Below are 15,651 nucleotides of genomic sequence, written 5' to 3'. Positions count from 1 at the left end.
TCTCTACCAGGTTTGCACCTCTGGATCGTGCAATATTCGCCCATTCTTTTTGGCAAAGTTGTTCAAGCTCTGTCAAGTTGGATGGGGATCGTTGGTGGACAGCAATCTTCAAGTCTTGCCACAGATTCTCAATCAGATTCAAGTCCGGGCTTTGACTGGGCCACTCTTGGACATTCAGTTTCTTGTTTTTAAGCCACTACAGTGTCGCTTTTGTGTGCTTGGGGTCATTGTCCTGCTGAAAGGTGAATCTCCGTCCCAGTCTTAGGTCTTTTGCAGACTGAAGCAGGTTTTCCTCAAGGATTTGCCTCTATTTAGCTCCATCCATTTTGCCCTCTACCCTGACAAGCTTCCCAGTCCCTGCCGATGAAAAGCATCCCCATAGCATGAGGCTGCCACCACTATGGAGTACCTGAGCAATTGTTGACACACGGGCAGTTTCTTCCATCTCAGCCATGGAACGCTGTAGGTCTTTCAGAGTTGTCATTGGCCTCTTGGTGGCTTCTCTGACCAATGCCCTTCTTACCTAGCTGCTCAGTTTGGGAGGACGGCCTGCTCTAAGCAGATTCTGGGTGATGCCATATACCTTCCACTTCTTAATGATCGACTTGACTGTGCTCCAAGGGATATTCAATGTCTTTGAAATCGTTTTATACCCTTCCCCTGTTCTGTGCCTTTCCACAACTTTATCCCAGAGCTGTTTTGAAAGCTCCTTGGTCTTCATGGTAGTATCTTTGCTTTGAATGCACTACCCAACTGTGGGACCTTACAGGGACAGGTGTATTTAATCTGAAATCATGTGAACCACTTTTATTGCACACAGATGGACTCCATTTAACTTACTGTGTGAATTCTGAAGGCAATTGGTTGCTTATTTAGGAGTGTCATAGCAAAGGGGGTGAATACTTATCTAATGAAGACTTTTCAGGTTTTTATTTTTAATTGATTGTAATTATCCAGTGAATTCCACATCCTTGGTGCTCAGCGTCTGAAGAACAGCGCCTACTATATATTTATGGATGATATTTGGTTAGTTAGCAGCAATCTCTCAGTATAATCGGTGTAAAGATAATCAGGATTTCTGCTTAAATGGGATACAACTCTGGGAGGTTCTTCCCAGTGCTATTTATGTTTAATTGGGAAACTGTATTTTCAAATGATGACCGGAGATCGCTTTTCAGAGCAAGACAGGTTTGCGTAGCGCAGTGCAGTGACTACGTGATTAGCTGTGACTTGCGTAAACCTCGTTGAACTCTTGAAGGAGCCTAGTCACATGTTTTATCATATAAATATTTTTGCACTTTTATAAAAGATGCTCATCAGGGAGACTGATTTGTGGCACGCAGTGTGAGCTGGCTTAGTTAGGAATAAAGACGAGGCCTGACACTGTATTGTAACCTAACCCTTCCAGAGGTTTCCTCATAGTAAAATCATAGCAAACTGTAGTCAAGCACAATGAAGTAATGGTAAAGCAGGGGTAAGCACTGTAAAGCATAGGTAAGCACTGTAAAGCAGGGGTAAGCACTGTAAAGCCCAGAGAGGTACTGTATGGTGAAGCATATTAAAAAAACAAACAAACACACACACACACTTCATGGTTAAGTATGGTAAATGCATAGTATAACCATGGGAAAGCGTGGTAAACTTTTTATAAGAAAATTATATAGAAGTCCAAGTGTTTGTAAGGTGATTATATTGTTAGAGTGGAATCCAATAACAGCATGAATCGGAGCCCAGAGGTCGGTTGATACTGTTGGGGTGCAGGTTCACAGAAAGTGTGAATTTCCCCACACAAATACTATTAATATATGATCATCAAGAATGCCAGAAATGTCGTCTTATTGTTATTATGTACAGATCCTTTCCTATTAACCTGTACCTATTACAACCTGTTATAAATAATTTATCTAACAGTAGAACAGGATATTTGTTAATGTAGTATAACTGACTTTTACTGGCAACATTTTTTTGTGCCAGGCCTGGAATTTTTAACTGCGGAGACAATGGCAAAATGAGATGTACAGGAATCAGGCTTCTTTTTTGGCTTGTCTTGTAAAGTGCTGCTGTCTCTCCACAGGCGGCCCTGGCAGGGTGGTGAACGGAGCCTTCATGGTGCTGAAGGGCCATCGCTCCATCGTCAACCAGGTGCGCTTCAACCCTCACAACTACACAATCTGCTCCTCGGGGGTGGAGAAGGTGATCAAGGTGAGTCTGCCACGCGGCCTCCGCGACTACAAACATTGTAAACGTGCTGTAGTGCTGACTCTTAACCCTTTGTGGTCCTATGTTGGACCAGGTCCGACATTACAATTTTCCCTTTCCGGTCCAATGTCGGACCCTGTCCGACATCATCAAAAAGACGTAAAACACAGGTCTCTAGTCGTTTTTTCTCCGGAAAAAGCAGAGAAAACCATTCAATGGCCAAGTGAGACCGATAGGAGCCGAAAAAAAAGGGGGCGTATCTCATGAATACAGATAGCCCTGGCACCAAGGAGACAACACAGACATAAACAAACAAGATAGCTGCTTTTGCATCCAGTGCTCAAAGAATATCACAGACATTTGCAGAGCTTTTTGAGATGTTATAGTAATAAAATAATGACTTGGATCGCATTATTGAGGAGTTTGGTGATAAAAACGAGTGATCAGGAGATGATTTATCGGTATGCACGACTATGAAGAGGTATGTGAAAAATACAGCGAACATAGGATGGGGCGGGGCTGGAGATGCAGTACTGAGTGTCTTGTTGATATGCAATGCCTTTTAAACCTGTTTTACTGTGAAAAAAAAATACTTTTAAACAGTGCGTCTAAAATAAACTGCGCATGTGAAAATAAATTGGACCTGACGTGTTGAATAAATGGATCGCAAGTCCCGCATAAAAGATTAATTCTCAAACTGAACGCAGTAGGGATTCAAGGAAATGCATGCACATGGATTAGGGAGTGGTTAACAGGTAGAAAACAGAAAGTACTGATTAGAGGAGAAACCTCAAAATGGAGTGAGGTAACCATTGGTGTACCACAGGGATCAGTATTATGTCCTCTGCTATTCCTAATCTACATTAACCCTTTGCAGTCCATTTATTAAGTGCGCGTCAGGCGTGACAGGTCCAATTTATTTTCACACGCGCAGTTAATTTTAGACGCGCTGTTTAAAATGTATTTTTTTCCACAGTCAAATGGGTTTAAATGGCCCTGCAAATCAACAAAGCACTCCCTAGGCTTCTCCAGCCCCACCACAGCCTTTCGTTCGCTATCGCTTTCATCTATGTAAGAAATAAATAATAATAAAAATAATAGTCGTACATACCGATCAATCATCTCCGGATCACTCGTTTTATCACCAAACTCCTCAATAATGCGATCAAATTCATTATTTTATTACTATAACATCTGAAAAAAGCTCTGCAAATGTCCATGATAGTCTCTGTGCGCTGACGCACTCAGCCAGCTTGTTTACTATGACCGCCCCGTTATCTGATACCTGATACCATGTATGCCTATTCATGAGATACGCTTTTTTTTTTTTTTTTTTTCCCCAACTTGTCTCGGCTCCTGTCGCTCCCACTCGGCAATTGAATGGTTTTCTCGGCTTTTTCCGGAGAAAAAACTACTAGAAACCCGTTTCTTGCGTTGCTATAATGATGTCGGACCCAGTCCGACAAAGGACCTGAGAGGAATAATTGCAATGTCGGACCCAGTCCGACAATGGACCGCAAAGGGTTAATGATTTAGATTCTGGTATAGTAAGCAAACACTGTTGAAGCAGCAAAAGTCATTCAAAATGATCTAGAAAGCATTCAGAATTGGGCATACACATGGCAAATGAAATTTAATAGAGAAAAGTGTAAAGTATTGCATGCGGGCAATAAAAATGTGCATTATAAATATCATATGGGAGATAGTGAAATTGAAGAAGGGAACTATGAAAAAGACCTAGGAGTTTATGTTGACTCAGAAATGTCTTCATCTAGACAATGTGGGGAAGCTATAAAAAAGGCTAACAAGATGCTTGGATATATTGTGAGAAGTGTTGAATTTAAATCAAGGGAAGTAATGTTAAAACTCTACAATGCATTAGTAAGACCTCACCTAGAATATTGTGTTCAGTTCTGGTCACCTCGTTACAAAAAGTATATTGCTGCTCTAGAAAGAGTGCAAAGAAGAGCAACCAGAATTATCCCGGGTTTAAAAGGCATGTCGTATGCAGACAGGCTAAAAGAATTGAATCTATTCAGTCTTGAACAAAGAAGACTACGCGGCGATCTGATTCAAACATTCAAAATCCTAAAAGGTATAGACAAAGTCAACCCAGGGGACTTCTTTGACCTGAAAAAAGAAACAAGGACCAGGGGTCATAAATGGAGATTAGATAAAGGGGCATTCAGAACAGATAATAGGAGGCACTTTTTTACACAGAGAATTGTGAGGGTCTGGAACCAACTCCCCAGTAATGTTGTTGAAGCTGACACCCTGGAATCCTTCAAGAAGCTGCTTGATGAGATTCTGGGATCAATAAGCTACTAACAACCAAACGAGCAAGATGGGCTGAATGGCCTCCTCTCGTTTGTAAACTTTCTTATGTTCTTATGTTCTTAAAGGGTTAAACACCTAGTCACAAAGAAGCAGCACAATCTAGAAGCAGCCTCAAAGTAACAGAATGTGTGTGCGTTCACTGCATTGCGGAGACGCTGCTCAATCTAGAAGCAGCCTCAGAATGTGTGTGCGTTCACTGCATTGCAGAGACGCTGCTCAATCTAGAAGCAGCCTCAGAATGTGTGTGCGTTCACTGCATTGCGGAGACGCTGCTCAATCTAGAAGCAGCCTCAGAATGTGTGTGCGTTCACTGCATTGCAGAGACGCTGCTCAATCTAGAAGCAGCCTCAGAATGTGTGTGTGTTCACTCTGCATTGCAGAGACGCTGCACAATCTAGAAGCAGCCTCAGAATGTGTGTGTGTTCACTCTGCATTGCAGAGACACTGCACAATCTAGATGCAGCCTCAGAATGATGTCCACTCTGCATTGCAGAGACGCTGCACAATCTAGAAGCAGCCTCAGAATGATGTCCACTCTGCATTGCAGAGACACTGCACAATCTAGAAGCAGCCTCAGAATGTGTGTGTGTTCACTCTGCATTGCAGAGACGCTGCACAATCTAGAAGCAGCCTCAGAATGTGTGTGTGTGTTCACTCTGCATTGCAGAGACGCTGCTCAATCTAGAAGCAGCCTCAGAATGTGTGTGTGTTCACTCTGCATTGCAGAGACGCTGCTCAATCTAGAAGCAGACTCAGAATGTGTGTGTGTTCACTCTGCATTGCGGAGACACTGCACAATCTAGAAGTAGCCTCAGAATGTGTGTGCGTGTTCACTCTGCATTGCGGAGACACTGCACAATCTAGAAGTAGCCTCAGAATGTGTGTGCGTGTTCACTCTGCATTGCGGAGACGCTGCTCCCCATGTGGTGGGCAGTATAGAATGGAAACTGTTCTAAAACAGCTGAACTCTCTGAGCTGAGTTTAACCGTTGAACAGTGAAGGGCTAAACTAGTAGTAGTAATATTAGAAATCAACCACAGGCTTGATGTCATCACATCGCTTTGTGTCAGAGAAGTGCAAAGTGGAGCTCTCTCACTCAAACTGCACAAGATGACACACAGCAGGGTTCTCAGACTTCGTGATAGTGGGCCTCCCTTTTTTGTACTTGACAGACTGCAAAGCAGTAAATGTGAGCGAACGTGTAAAAGAGGCCACACTTCTGCACACACAATAACCCTGTCTGTTATAAAAGGCTCCCATAGTAAAAGCATAGCAAAGTGTAATAAAGCAGTGAAAGCATAGGTAATCACTGTAAAGAATAGCGAGGCATGGTAAAGCATATTAAACATGTAAACTAGTAAATGCATAGTATAATCATGGTAAAAGCCTGGGAAAACTGCAAAAATGCTGTGGTAAACTTTTATACAGGGAGGCGGTGGATCATCACAGGGAGTATGATTTTGCCCTCTGGCATGATTTGTTTCGGGTGGTTTTTGGGATTGTTCTAGTCTGTGTAGTGAGTTTTTGGAGGGTTAGCGTTTATGTTATGTTTCTGTGCCGCTCGCCATTAAATCTGCACAATGGGGTTAAATCGGAGATTCAGCCCAGCTGGTGAAGTATTAGCCCCTGGTGCTGCTTACTATCTGAATCGCTCTGAACTGAAAGCCTGTATGTTGTAGCAGTAGAGAGCTGCAGCTCGTCAGGGCCAGGCACTGTGCCTCCTTTCAGCTGCGTTTGTTTGTTTGGACTGTGTGACAGATCCAGTTCGTCATTTTTATGGGGTTTTACTTTTTATAAAGCACACTGCGAAGTGACAGCCAGCCCCTCTATCTGAGGAGCGTGTTGTGAGCTGTCCTCTATAACAGAGTGGAGCCTCTGCGCTAACCAGCTTCAGATCTACACTTCCCTGTAGCTCCAGCTCAGGGGCTGGCCCTCCAGTGCTGTAAAACTGTGTCCAATCCATCACAGTGATAAGTGCCATGCCCTTAGACTATGGAACTGTTATTAAGAAGCTCAAAGCATGTTTCTGAGCCTTCTGTTTGCTGGCTTTGCTACCATTCAATGTAGTGTTCCACAGTGTCTTCAGATACACATGCTAAAGGTGCCCTAACAAATGTTTACTGCATCATAAAAGCACAGCAAGGTATAGTTAAGCATGGTGAGAGCACATGGTAAAGCACAGGGAGCTGTGGTATGGTAAAACACCCGAAAAGCAAAGTAAACTTGAAAGTTACCATGCAAATATAATATTTATTATTAAGATTTCTATATACCATACTGCAAAATAACTGCACAACACCCCCCCCCCCCCCAAACTACTATGCAGATATGCATTTGTAGTTTTGTCATGGAAATTGAAATTATAATTGTTTTGTATGTGATGAAGTCTCTGTTTACCTGGAACTTGTACACACACTTGCATTTTGAGTTATCTAATTCATTAGCACAGTGTTGTGATAGAAGTTGTGGTCAGTTGTTGGTTGAGATAATGAGGGATATATCTTTAGAATATACTCCTGCTGCAGGTCATGATGAGCTTCTTTTTCATGGTATGACACATGCACTGGGGATATGTACTGTGTGCTGTCAGATGGTTCAGGCATGGTGCCACTTCCTCAGGCGCTGCCCTCTTAGCCTGGGGGGACCCCATCGAGAGGGAGCTCCTTCCACCTGGGGAGGAACTGCAGTCTGTCCCTCAATGGGACTTGTGCTGCAGTGGAACTTCTTACTTTGTACTGAGGCTGTGGGGTGAAGTGTGAAGCGTCTGAAAGCTGACTTCACAGCACCCGCCTGCACTGCTGGCAGATTCCCTTCACTTCATTACTGGAGATACAGTGGGGTCATCTGCAAGTACTGCAAATCCAACTGTGACGAAACCTGGAGTGCACATTCTTTAGCACAAGTTAATAAGAGTTCTGTCTGTCTTCAGGTCTGTCTGTATGTATTTCTTCTTTTTTACTGCTCCGTTCTCTTTTTACGATGATTGCAGTCCTTCTGGTTGGTTCTTCTTGCAGTTAATCAAACTGTTTATTTTCTGTTTTGATTGCTCTGTGTTTGTATCTGAGTTCAGGAGCTGCTCTTCAGTTCTAGTTGCCTGTCTGATGTATGTAATAAACACATATTGAAATGTAATTTGAAGCTGCTTACATTGGGTAATCACATGAAAAGACACACCTTTCCATCTAGATCAGATGTGAGCTTTCTGCTTAGTATTTGAAAAACTAATTTCAAAAGAGGACAACTGAGCATAATCAACCTTGTTGTCGCCTGCTGGGTATACATATCCCCATGAACAGTATACTGTGGAGACGCCACGCACACCATGTAAATGAAACTCTTATATTTTTTACCTACGTCTAGAGAAACTCAATGGTGATGTGAAGTGAACTCAATGGTGATGTGAAGTGAACTCATTAGTGATGTGAAGTGAACTCAATGGTGATGTGAACTGAACTCAGTAGTGAACCATGATATCTGGTACTAGCTGGTAATTTCACCTGGAGGGTGAGTTTGGCCCCGCCCCTGTCATTAACCAACTAGCTGCTTCTCCTACTGACTGTCATGCTTTCAGAAAGTAACATGACTGGGAAATACAGCTTGGGTGAAATGACCCAGGAAGTGCAAACAGATAACTAGAGAATGAGGGTTCCTGAGAGCCCCCTTTAATCTAAAGTAGTGCCACATTTTAAAATGAAAATGCATGTATGCTATGACGTGTGTTTTTTAATTACATTTGAGACCTGTTTAGTTAATGAAAGTATAAAACAGGTAAGATTTATGAAAACATTTTGTCACAATTACTTTTGGTTGTTGTTTTGCTTTTGGGGAATTGCTTTAGGATGATATGCAGTATCTGGTTTATTCCATGGCAGCAAAGGAGTTAAATAATCCACTGTCTCATTTCCCTCTTGCCCTTATCGCCTCCTCTTATCAACAGCTTTTTAATCACACTAGTACCTCTGCAGCCTTTAGATTGCATTAATCATCTGTTTAGGTGATGCCCGATTTGCATGCAAAGCGTTTTGGAACACCAGGTGGTCAGCTGGCAGTGCAGAGCAGTCCATCCCCTGCTGCATGTTGAGGGCCCTGTCAGACCCAGTGCTAATCCCTTCGGCCAGTATTTGTTGTTTTTAGCTCTCATAGCTGCTGGGGCTTGGTGTAAAGGTTCCCGTCGCGCTTCCTGTTCCCTTGGCTTGGTGTAAAGGTTCCCGTCGCGCTTCCTGTTCCCTTGGCTTGGTGTAAAGGTTCCCGTCGCGCTTCCTGTTCCCTTGGCTTGGTGTAAAGGTTTTTTTCAGCACAGGTCTGTTTTTACTCTGACTGGTATACATGGGGGACTCCAGTTGTACCATGCTGTGGACATGCTGCTTAACAAATTCATTGCATACGTTTTACCTGCTGTGCCCTTCCATTTTATTATGCAGGTCTCATTTGTGCAGGTATGATAGAGCCGCATGTTCTAGAGTTTGATTTAAACACCACTGAGGTGGAATGAAGTGTAGCAGAGGGAAAGGCAGCTGAGAACTTTCTTGAAGCTAGTGATCTACCATAACAGATGTTTTACAGTGAAATACATGTAGCTAGTGATCTACTGTTGCAGATGTTTTACAGTGAAATACATGTTTTGTTTGGCTACAATCACTTTAGATAAAAATACGGTTTTATGAAGACATTTTAGACTCAATAACCAAAGCTTTAAAAGCATATTATGATCTCTAGTTGAAATATAACAACATTTTCTTAGTGTTTTGATTTATTTCCACAAAGACTTCATTATTACACATACAATTTGTGTGGGGTCACATTTTAACATATTTACTGCAAGGATTCAAAACAGACAAGCACACATTTTTTTAATTTTTTTTTTTTTAAAGGAAATGTTTGATAAAAAAAACAGCACCTGCCCTACCTCCTTTCTGTTATGTCTCCAGCTGTACACAGCTGCCATAAATGGGAAGTTTTTTGCCTGCTGGAAGTGTGAATAAGCACAGCTTTCCCTGGTTAACCCTGGTTAAGTATTGTTTTCTCTACTTTCACAAAAACCTCTGAGCCTATAAATTGTCAACGCATAACTAAGATTTAAAAGAGATTGAGCATCTCCCTTCACATGGATCCCAGCACACAATCCCTCTGCACTGCAGACCCCCTGTCTCACACGACCCCTCTGCACTGCAGACCCCCTGTCTCACACGACCCCTCTGCACTGCAGAGCCCGTCTCACAAGACCCCTCTGCACTGCAGAGCCCCTGTCTCACACGACCCCTCTGCACTGCAGACCCCCTGTCTCACACGACCCCTCTGCACTGCAGACCCCCTGTCTCACACGACCCCTCTGCACTGCAGAGCCCCTGTCTCACACGACCCCGCTGCACTGCAGACCCCGTCTCTCACTATACTCTGCACTGCAGACTCCCTGTCTCTCACGATCCTCTGCACTGCAGACCCCCTGTCTCGCACGACCCCTCTGCACTGCAGACCCCGTCTCACACGACCCCTCTGCACTGCAGACCCCGTCTCACACGACCCCTCTGCACTGTAGACCCCGTCTCACACGACCCCTCTGCACTGCAGACCCCTGTCTCTCACGATACTCTGCACTTCAGAGCCCCTGTCTCACATGACCCCTCTGCACTGCAGAGCCCCTGTCTCACACGACCCCTCTGCACTGCAGAGCCCCTGTCTCACACAACCCCTCTGCACTGCAGACCCCCTGTCTCGCACGACCCCTCTGCACTGTAGACCCCGTTTCTCACGATACTCTGCACTGCAGACCCCCTGTCTCACACAACCCCTCTGCACTGCAGTCCCCCTGTCTCACACGACCCCTCTGCACTGTAGACCCCGCCTCTCACGATACTCTGCACTGCAGACCTCCTGTCTCGCACGACCCCTCTGCACTGCAGACCCCCTGTCTCACACGACCCCTCTGCACTATAGACCCCGTCTCTCACGATACTCTGCACTGCAGACCCCATGTCTCACACAACCCCTCTGCACTGCAGAGCCCCTGTCTCACATGACCCCTCTGCACTGCAGACCCCCTGTCTCACATGACCCCTCTGCACTGCAGACCCCCTGTCTCGCACGATACTCTGCACTGCAGACCCCCTGTCTCACACAATGCTCTGCACTGCAGACCCCCTGTCTCACACAACCCCTCTGCACTGCAGACCCCCTGTCTCACACAACCCCTCTGCACTGCAGACCCCCTGTCTCACACGACCCCTCTGCACTGCAGACCCCCTGTCTCACACGATGCTCTGCACTGCAGACCCGCTGTCTCACACAATGCTCTGCACTGCAGAGCCCCTGTCTCACACGACCCCTCTGCACTGCAGACCCCCTGTCTCAGCACAAGTCCCATCCAGTCTGCATTCCCCAGTGCATGGCCCTTTTTAGCAGTTCAAGACCAGACATGAACTCCTTGGCTCGTCTTGCTTAACTAAAACCCCACCTGTTCTCACGTAGAAAGGAATGCAATCCAAGGCCTCCCAAGAAACGCAGCGGCCGTGTAGCCTAGTGGTGATAGCTGAGGGACTGGGAGGCAGTGTGGCTTAGTGGTCAGAGATGAGGCACTGGGAGGCAGTGTGGCCTAGTGGTGAGAGCTGAGGCACTGGGAGGCAGTGTGGCCTAGTGGTCAGAGCTGAGGGACTGGGAGGCAGTGTGGCCTAGTAGTGAGAGCTGAGGGACTGGGAGGCAGTGTGGCTTAGTGGTCAGAGATGAGGCAGTGGGAGGCAGTGTGGCCTAGTGGTCAGAGCTGAGGGACTGGGAGGCAGTGTGGCCTAGTGGTGAGAGCTGAGGGACTGGGAGGCATTGTGGCCTAGTGGTCAGAGCTGAGGGACTGGGAGGCAGTGTGGCCTAGTAGTGAGAGCTGAGGGACTGGGAGGCAGTGTGGCCTAGTGGTCAGAGCTGAGGGACTGGGAGGCAGTGTGGCCTAGTGGTCAGAGCTGAGGGACTGGGAGGCAGTGTGGCCTAGTGGTCAGAGCTGAGACAGTGTGGACTAGTGGTGAGAGCTGAGGGACTGGGAGGCAGTGTGGCCTAGTGGTGAAAGCTGAGGGACTGGGAGGCAGTGTGGCCTAGTGGTCAGAGCTGAGGGACTGGGAGGCAGTGTGGCCTAGTAGTGAGAGCTGAGGGACTGGGAGGCAGTGTGGCAGAAGTGGTCAGAGCTGAGGGACTGGGAGGCAGTGTGGCAGAAGTGGTCAGAGCTGAGGGACTGGGAGGCAGTGTGGCAGAAGTGGTCAGAGCTGAGGGACTGGGAGGCAGTGTGGCCTAGTGGTGAGAGCTGAGGGACTGGGAGGCAGTGTGGCCTAGTGGTCAGAGCTGAGGGACTGGGAGGCAGTGTGGCCTAGTGGTCAGAGCTGAGGCAGTGTGGACTAGTGGTCAGAGCTGAGGGACTGGAAGGCAGTGTGGCCTAGTGGTGAAAGCTGAGGGACTGGGAGGCAGTGTGGCCTAGTGGTCAGAGCTGAGGGACTGGGAGGCAGTGTGGCCTAGTAGTGAGAGCTGAGGGACTGGGAGGCAGTGTGGCAGAAGTGGTCAGAGCTGAGGGACTGGGAGGCAGTGTGGCAGAAGTGGTCAGAGCTGAGGGACTGGGAGGCAGTGTGGCCTAGTGGTGAGAGCTGAGGGACTGGGAGGCATTGTGGCCTAGTGGTCAGAGCTGAGGGACTGGGAGGCAGTGTGGCCTAGTAGTGAGAGCTGAGGGACTGGGAGGCAGTGTGGCCTAGTGGTCAGAGCTGAGGGACTGGGAGGCAGTGTGGCCTAGTGGTGAGAGCTGAGGGACTGGGAGGCATTGTGGCCTAGTGGTCAGAGCTGAGGGACTGGGAGGCAGTGTGGCCTAGTAGTGAGAGCTGAGGGACTGGGAGGCAGTGTGGCCTAGTGGTCAGAGCTGAGGGACTGGGAGGCAGTGTGACCTAGTGGTGAGAGCTGAGGGATGGGAGGCAGTGTGACCTAGTTGTCAGAGCTGAGAGACTGGGAGGCAGTGTGGCCTTGTGGTTAATGATCTGGTGTTCCTTTGCAGGTCAGGCTCTGTTTTTAGACAAAAAAAAGATAAACTGGAACAGTGGCCTGTATGTAGATTCTAGACTCCTGTAGGCATGCTGCTGCCAAATAAATACAATACAATCATATATATATATATATATTTAATTCTATTTCTGCCATCTGTCAGGTAGCAGTTAAGCAAGTAAATGAATAGTAAAGGATGAATAATGCATTTAATTTTGTATAGGAACCTAAGGCTACTAGAGGGTCATCTATAGAATGACTGAAACGCTACTTAGGTTGAAAAATATCTTCGCCAACCTGCCCTATATTTCATTGTTACATCATGTGATAAAGGGAGATCAGAACTGAAAATAATTTCTAACTGAAATTCATACTCAAAGCATAACTTTCAAGCCATAGGTTACCCTGTTTGTGTTTTAAGACCAGAGTTTGTCAAATGTGATCCAATATTTCCAACTGAATTGTGAAGGTAGATTGGAGTTCAGACCAAGTGTAATCCCAGTTTGCCCCTCTGATTGGTTGCTAAATCGAATGCATAAGGGTGAACCTGCCTGACCCCCCTCTCTCTCTCTCTCTCTCTCTCTCTCTCTCTCTCTCTCTCTCTCTCTCTCTCTCTCTCTCTCTCTCTCTCTCTCCCTGAAGATGTGGAGCCCGTACCAGCAGCCTGGCAGCATGGGGGACCTGGAGGGGCGAGTAGATGACGACTCCCGCAGCCTGTACACCCACGAGGAGTATATCAGCCTGGTGCTGAACAGTGGGAGCGGGCTGTCCCACGACTACTACAGCCAGTCTATCCAGGAGGACCCGCGCATGATGGCCTTCTTCGACTCGCTGGTGCGCCGGGAGATCGAGGGCTGGAGCTCAGACTCCGACAGCGACCTGAGCGAGGGAACCATCCTGCAGCTTCATGCCAGGGGCCGGGGAAGGGGAGAGGGAGCGCCGACCGCCACCCCTGCTGCCGTCCTGGGGGGCCTGAGTGACTCTGAGCGCTCCTCCTCCCCCTCCCCGGTTACCCCTCCGGTCCCTGAGGGAGCAGATTCCCCCTGCCCCCCACCGGCAGACATGCTCATCCGGCAGCATCAGCAGACACAGCGGCGGAGGCGGCGCTCCTACCAGGACGTCAGCCTGCTAGACCTGGTCAACAACTCCGACTCCAGCGGGGACTGGCCTGACCCTATCCCCCGGCCACGCTCTCCCAGCCCCAGGGTCAACTCCTCCTCAAGCAGCTCCAGCTCGCTCGGTGCCAGCAGCAGCAGCAGCAGCAGCAGTAGTGAGGAGGAGGAGGAGGAGGAGGAGGAGCAGAGGAGAGCGTCCATTCGGCAACGCAATGCCTCCAGAAGGCGGCCCGTGAGGTTCTGCCACCAAGGAGAGGAGAGACCGGAGTCGTCCACTGCCAGGGCCCTTTGCCTGGGGGCGGACTCCTGCAGCTACCCTGAGATCACAGTGGCGGAGCCTTCCACCTCGGAAGAGGAGGAGGAGGAGGCCTTCCCCAAAGCACAAGGCTCTAGCAGACGGAACAAAGGCAGGCCAGGATTTCAGCCGAACACCCCCCCAGGGACAAGTACAGAAACTTCTGCAGGTGAAAGGGAAGGGGGAGTCCCAGACCTGGGAGAGGAAGAAGAGGAGGAGGAGGAGGAACAGGAGGGGAGGGATAATCTCTCCGAAGCTCCCCCCGGACACCACTTTCATGAGCATCCTTACCTGGGGAAAGCCCAACCAGATGGACAGTTGCTGAACGGGAACGGGGTGCCAAAAGAGCAGGAGACAGGAGAGGGATGTTTAGAGAACTCTAGTGACCGCTGGGTCATTCACCCCCATCCCAGCCCCCCATCAGACAATCAAGAGGAGGAGGAGCGCTGCCCTTCGTGTTCAGGTAGCAGCCATGGTTCACATGCAAACGGGCAGCATCACAGAGAACAGGAGAGCAGGGCGTTGGGGTCGCAGCCCCGCCTCTCTGACACAGTCCCAGAGTGCTTGGATGTGAACAGAAACATCAGCGTGTCCTCGAAACAGACAGGGATTTCCACAGCTGCAACCAGGCTGAAACGCACTCGAGCTGCGGAAGAGCCAGACTCTGAGAACTCCCACTCAGAAAAGAAATTCAGAACATGATGAAGCCTGTGCTTGGCTGAGACTAAGATCCTTAAGGACTGTGTGTCGGGGTTTGATAGGGCTTGATCCAGGGTTTTATATGCCAGTCCCCACAACACTTACACCTGGGTGCTTGGATAGAGCCAGGGTAACACCCCCGTGGTTTAGAGCAACAAGAAGCACTTCAGAAGTACAGCTTCCTACAATCAGAAATTCATGTTTGCGGCTGCTTTTAGAGCTGGCAACATTCTTTCTTTTTTAACCGGTGGTCAACTAGCTGGTTTGTCATTTAGTTTTTATCGAAATGGGGGGGGGGGGGGGGGGGGGGGTTACTAATTGTTGCTTTACATTGAAATGACAGGACTTGGCAGGGGTGGGGTGTGTCAGACTTTTGATTTAGCAAACTGTTTTGGGCTTTTTGCGTTTAATAAAAAACAACCCCTGAAAAGTAGAGAACCTCCTAGTTGGACCCGCTTTCCGAGTGAGAGGTTTAATTAAAGTTCTGTTCCATGCAGAAAAAGAGACTGACTTTCTTGTGTGCAGCCGTCACGAGGATTGCATTCTTCTCAGAGAAGAACCTCGTCCAGGAGAGTATTGTTCTATTCTCTTTATACAGCGTCTGTTTGAAGGTTGTGCATTAAAATTATATTTAAGTGTTCTGGTGGCTCTCTTGTATCCATTTATTCATGAACTATTTAAATAGGGTGCCAATAATAGGGGGGTTACTTTTAATATGCAGTCAACGGAAGTTTAATTAAATAAACAAGGTGCTGCAGGATCCCAGGTAAGGAGTGAAAAGGATGTTTAATTAAATAAACAAGGTGCTGCAGGGTCCCAGGTAAGTAATGAAAAGGATGTTTAATTAAATAAATGTATTAATAGACATTACACTTTGTGTTATTTTCCTGGTCCCCCATTGTCGCCGTGTCGGTTGTAAGTGGTAAATCACGTCTGAGTTGAACTGCAGCTCGTGCGATTTATACATGTGACTCTGGATAAGGCCCTTATACTTGAATTCCGTCAATA

The 15,651-nt window shown here is 47.5% G+C and overlaps 1 protein-coding gene across 1 annotated transcript in view; it reads left to right on the top strand.

The window, feature by feature from the left end:
• Positions 1-14,942, top strand: part of LOC117428473 (DDB1- and CUL4-associated factor 5-like) — a 49,360-nt gene extending 34,418 nt beyond the window's left edge. The window contains exons 8-9 of the mRNA XM_058991233.1: positions 2,075-2,202; positions 13,177-14,942. Coding sequence (XP_058847216.1) covers positions 2,075-2,202; positions 13,177-14,646 — 1,598 coding nt within the window. The 3' untranslated portion in view covers positions 14,647-14,942. The remainder of the gene's footprint in view (positions 1-2,074; positions 2,203-13,176) is intronic.
• The last annotated feature ends 709 nt before the right edge of the window (positions 14,943-15,651 follow it).

The sequence above is a fragment of the Acipenser ruthenus genome, chromosome 18 (genome assembly GCF_902713425.1).
Source record: "Acipenser ruthenus chromosome 18, fAciRut3.2 maternal haplotype, whole genome shotgun sequence".
NCBI lineage: Eukaryota > Metazoa > Chordata > Actinopteri > Acipenseriformes > Acipenseridae > Acipenser > Acipenser ruthenus.
The sequence above is the reverse complement of the archived record's forward strand: the minus strand, read 5'-3'. Positions and strand labels throughout refer to the sequence as shown.